A 5,478-nucleotide genomic window follows, 5' to 3' on the forward strand; every position below is an offset into this window, starting at 1 on the left:
AGTTTTAGGCTGTCACCATTTTAGTAAATGAAGCAATGAGTGCTTCTAATGTAGGTCTAATAGAGATTTAGCTCTTTGTTGATGAATCTTAGATGGGTTTTGTATGTTTTATGAATTACATTGTTGATGTTAAGGAAGAATTTGTTATTTGTTTATGTATGAGATGGATTGTGTCAACTGAATCAATGAAATGGTTGCTCTCACACAGATTTGCTACAACTTGGTTTCTGCAATGCTTGAAAGTTGAAACTTGTGTTGCTAGGCTTGACGAACTTTAATCTTCCTGTTTCTTACATTATAAAGTAGTGTACTCGTAATGATCTTACTTTTGCTAATCTAATGTCTATAGAACAGAGAAACTAAAATAAAAAACAAGAGCAAGCAATAGCAATTGTTCTTTTGCTAATCTAATGTCTACAGAACAGAGAAACTGAAATAAAAAACAAGAGCAAGTAATATCAATTGTTTGGGGGTAAAAGTATGCGTTGGAGGAGCCATAACTTTACAAGGGAAAAGCTTTTTATTTCCAAATTTGCCAATATGTCGCTACACTAGAGCTCTTGATGATTTGACATTCCTGGGTCTTGCAATGTAGATGGAAATCCTATGATATTTGATTGAACATATGCTTGTGTACTTGCCGCAGAGGATTCTTGAGAAGGCATCCAAAACATTCCGTTTGACATATTCAAATCATGAATCTGTAGTAGTACCAGAATTATAATCAGATAACAAAAAAAAAAAGGTGGAAATATATTTATGTATTTATGTATAGCAAACACACACTCACGTTATAAGGACGACAGAGCAATTGCATATATTGATCATTACCAACCATCATAGGAGGGTGGATAGATACCTGTAAGTTATGGTAATGAATCATATATAACATTACAATTTTTTTCAAACTCTTTATATAATAGACAATATACCTTTCCTGCATAAAGAAAAAAAAAGGACAATATACCTGAGATGACTGTGAAAGAGACGATGAAGATTGACTACATAACTCTATCCCCTTTCCAGCAGTTGAAATCCCAATGACCTATCAATATAATCAATGGTGAGTGGTAACCAATTGCTTTAATCAATAACACCAAATATAAGGATTTCATACCTACATACAATTAGTCATGTTTGAAGGGCGCAGAACCCTCCTGGGTTATATATGTAAAATCATGTTCTTTCATGAAGCTTAAGTCGCTGAATAACATGCAATGCAATCCTTTGTGTGCTTAGGAAGGTTCTTTCAAACACAACTAGGTTCTAGTAGTTCCAAATCATTTAGATGCCAGAGATATCATATAGCAAAACTCAAACCACATCTTTATCATATTTTATTTTTAGGGAGGAAACAAAATATATGCAAGCAATTCATACAGACGCATCAATAAATCTATCATACCTGAGATTGATGTGAAGAAGGTGCATGAGATTGGTTCATTGCCGCACTATGATTCCGAACTTTAGCAACCTATCATTATGTCAATTATCAATGTTTACTTATATTCAGCAAAAAAGTACATAATAACGTAGCCAAAAATACATAAAAACCTCACCTGAGAAGGCTTTTTTTTACTTTTGCTTAATGCAGCTTCAAAGTCTCCCTTAGCTCTGCGTTTTCCACGATGGGTAGCTTGTCTCTTTTTCAATCCCTTTGCATTAGAGCAATCTGCCAATACATTTTGGTCTTGATCTTCCACATCTTTATCACCGTTTATTTCTAGACGTAACACATCTTCAACAATCTTTGCTAATTTATCAGCTTCCATAACTGCTAGCTCATATGCCTTCTCACTCTCAGATGCCCTTGATGCTATTCGAACAAATTTATAACACAAGTTTCTATTTCGAGAAATTTGTTTCAATCTTGGATTCTCTACGATCTCGTGCCCATGCATGTCTTCCACAATATTATCAACTCTTGCAGTTTTGGTCCACCTTTCTAAGACATATTGCTCAGGAATCTTTTTTATTAGTGTAGTTTCTCTGCCTTCTATCATGACTTTGATAGCATGCCTACACAAGATACCTTCAGTCTCAAACATTCTATAACTGCAGGATACAGTAAACTCTCCTTCTCTTTTCACTAACCGCTCCTTAGTGAATCCATCCCTAACAACTGTGAAGATAAAATTTTCATCTGACACACACTTCGTGATGGAATAATTTAAAGAGTCTTCAAACTGAGCCTGAAAATATTTAAATATCGCTTTGGTATAAACTTCTCGTGCATGTTTCAACATTATTACCTCCATTTTGCAGTGAACAATCCGGAATTGCAAATCATACTCGGCTTCCAATTCTTTATACCGCTTATCGGCTACCATTCTTTCAAAGTGAGTAAAAAAATCAGGCAACTGGTAGTCTGATTTCAAATAGCCCTTCAAAGTAGCATTAAAGCTTTCACTAAGTTGGGTACTTTCCATTCCTGCTGACCATGTCCACTTCACATATGCATGCACCCATTTTTTTCTGATTGCAAATGTCGCAGCCAACCAAGGGTCATCATGTGCATTGTAATCATCAAGCATGGACTCCCAAGCACTCAAAAACTCATTCTCTTCCTCAATCTGATAAAGAAATTTGTTGAGCACATTACCTTGGTTTTCATCGCCATTAGAGTTTCGGAATAAGAAACCTACTTTCTTCAAGGCATTTTGCATCAAATGCCATATACAAAGTCTATGGTACGTATCAGGCATCACATGTAGTACAGCCATGGCTATAGCAGCATCTTGATCAGTAAAAAAAGTTCTAGGAGGCTTCCCACACATTGCCTTCAAAAAAGTATTAAACAACCATATAAAAGATGCCGCAGTCTCATCATACATTAAAGCAGCTCCAAATATAATCGTCTCCCTGTGGTGATTTAGTCCAACAAACACCGCTAATGGTCGATTTGCTTCATTAATTTTGTAAGTTGTATCAAAACTTACAACATCTCCAAATATAGCATAATCCATTATCATTTTAGCATCTGCCCAGAAAATGTTGGTGATCTGTTCCTCACTGTCCAGTTGCATCTCATAAAAAAATGAAGGATTTTCCAACGTTTGCTTTGAAAAATATTCCATCAAATAACCAGCTTCTCCAAATTTCATTTTTCTTTGTCGGACAGTTCGAAGATAGTTCTTTTGATCTTCCTTTGTAAATCCCAATGACTCCCTTCCACCAGCTTCTTTACTCATTAATTCAAATGCAGATTTTGACGGAACTCCTGAATTCGAGGTCAATTCTAGAAAAGCACCATCCGGGGTTGTCATTTTCCGTTGAGATGGCAATCTATGCACACATTCTTGCTTCACAAGCGGATGATTATGCTCTTCATGAAAACGATACACACAATATTTACATGTACGCCTAACCAACCTAATGCCCATATGCGCTCCACATCCGGTCCTTGTATGTGCTCTTGGGTTTTTGGTCAAATCGTCTCTCTTATCCTTCCCTCGTAAACCTTCTTTACAACAAACAAAAAGCCTTGAGGTGAGTACATGATTCTTATCCTTGGCACACACTTCTTTTCTAATGCTAAAGCCTTCGTTCCGTCCATACTCATTATAAAAGTCGTATGCGGCTTGCTCAGAATCAAACTCCATGTCATATTTAGGTTTCCAAACCATGTCTTCTTCTGATTTCGATTGCTCCAAACTAGTGTTAGTTTCTTCGCCAGATTCTTCCATTATTACAACCTATATTCAAAAAAAAATTTAGAAAACCAACACCAAGAGTAAAGGATCCAAAGTAAAGCAGTGCTGGGAATTAAGGATATATGATACTGAACAAAAAGTCATGCTTGCAGCAATGCATAGTAATAATAGCGCACCTACAAACCTCCAGAAGAATTTTTCTTTTTCCTGAAAATCCCAATCGTGAGGAGGAATGGATCTTCAGAAAAAAAAAAATCTCAAAACTTGCCGGGACAGAGAGAGAGAGAGAGAGGTGTCGGTGTTGGAGAGAGGCCGTGCAGTCGCCGGAGAGAAGGAGTCCGACACCGGCGGTTGATTGGCGGAGAGAGGCAGAACTTCAGGAACGAGAGAGAGAGAACGATGAGAAAGAAATATACTTTTGCTTTATGATAGACGATATGAGATTTTGAGGGTAAGAGAGAGATGAGTCGAGTATATAGGAAAATAGGTTTTGAGATAGGTTGGAGAGATCTCGACCGTTGGTTGAAAATGAGAGGTCAAGATTGACTTATTAGGTAGTATTAGGAGACAATTGTTAGGAGAGAATCCGGATCCGTTGAGAAGAGGAGGTATGGTTTGATAAAGGATCTGATCGCTGTATTTATCTCAATCTAATCTGATTGTTATCCTATCGTTAACACGGCCGTCTGAATCCACATCCTGATTCCGGATTCGATTTCGAGCTCTCTCTCTCAGAGCTCTCTTCTCAGTCTCTTCGAGCTCTCTTTGTGGAGGCTTGGCATGGAGGGGGGGGGGAGGGGAAAGAGTGGTTTGTGGTCAGGCTGGGCGGGGTGTGGGAAGGGCGTGGTTGGGGTAAGCTGGGCACAAAGCTGGAACACCTGACAAACAGATGTGCGAAAGAATTCATTTCTTTACAAGAGTCAGTTCTCTATTGTGGATTTGTGGACTGCTACGGTGCTACCTTTTCATTCTCTATAGTTCAGGTTGTAATTTCTATAATTCTTTGTTATTTATCCTATAGATATGAGATATGGGGTTTGTACCGACACCCAAAACATAGAGAATATTATATGGAGTGGACAAGCTCCTGAGAACTTAACAGTTTCACAACAAAAACTTGAAGCCACCGCACAAAATAATGCAGCAAGTAATCATTCAAATGACTATGTTGCAGCTTGTATGCGCAAAAATAAGGGATTGAGTGAGAAAGCAAGTGATATTCAAGTAAGTCTGTTTATAACATAGTGATCTTTGCTTTCAATCATTTAGTCTAGGTTGTGACCTTACGCCTGACCTGTACCATAATCATCTCTAGTGAAATGTATCCTTAGTGACAAGGGTTTTGTTGGAATTTGGAGTAGTCTTCGTGGAGAACTAGAGTTGTCATTGTTTACATTGGCATAAATGCATATGTAAACTATCTTAACTATACTTTGGTTTGTACTGATGCATGGGCAGTCGCAAGGGTTGTATTATTGTTCTAGTCGTCCCTTGTAAGCAATGAATTGTTGATCAGAATCACACTTCATGCTTGTGTTGCTTCTGTAACTAAAAAAAAAAATTACAAAAAAAATAAAATCATTTATTCTAGGTTCGTTGCAGTTATGAAAGGTCCTATAGTGTATATTGAGAATGATGCAGTATATTGTTAACTTCGACTAGTTTCTGAGATTGGATATGGTACAAAAGGAAAATAATCAATGATCAGTCAATTCTGAATTCCAAATTAAGTATCAAGAGTATTTCCATTTTTAAGTTTCATAACAGTCAATAAAGAAAAAGAAGTAGGTTGTTAGATGTATGTACCTAGTCAAAACATGTAGAT

The 5,478-nt window shown here is 37.1% G+C and overlaps 1 protein-coding gene across 1 annotated transcript; it reads right to left on the minus strand.

The window, feature by feature from the left end:
• Positions 1 to 551: 551 nt before the first annotated feature.
• Positions 552 to 3,686, minus strand: LOC101294826 (protein FAR1-RELATED SEQUENCE 5-like). Its single transcript, XM_004292998.1, has 5 exons — positions 1,560 to 3,686; positions 1,406 to 1,474; positions 968 to 1,045; positions 791 to 859; positions 552 to 701 (listed from the first exon to the last, which is right to left on the minus strand). Exons 1-5 carry the CDS (start codon positions 3,684 to 3,686, stop codon positions 552 to 554), a joined length of 2,493 nt encoding a protein of 830 aa, XP_004293046.1.
• Between the last annotated feature and the right edge of the window lie 1,792 nt (positions 3,687 to 5,478).

This window comes from Fragaria vesca, linkage group LG2 (genome assembly GCF_000184155.1).
Source record: "Fragaria vesca subsp. vesca linkage group LG2, FraVesHawaii_1.0, whole genome shotgun sequence".
Taxonomy (NCBI): domain Eukaryota; kingdom Viridiplantae; phylum Streptophyta; class Magnoliopsida; order Rosales; family Rosaceae; genus Fragaria; species Fragaria vesca.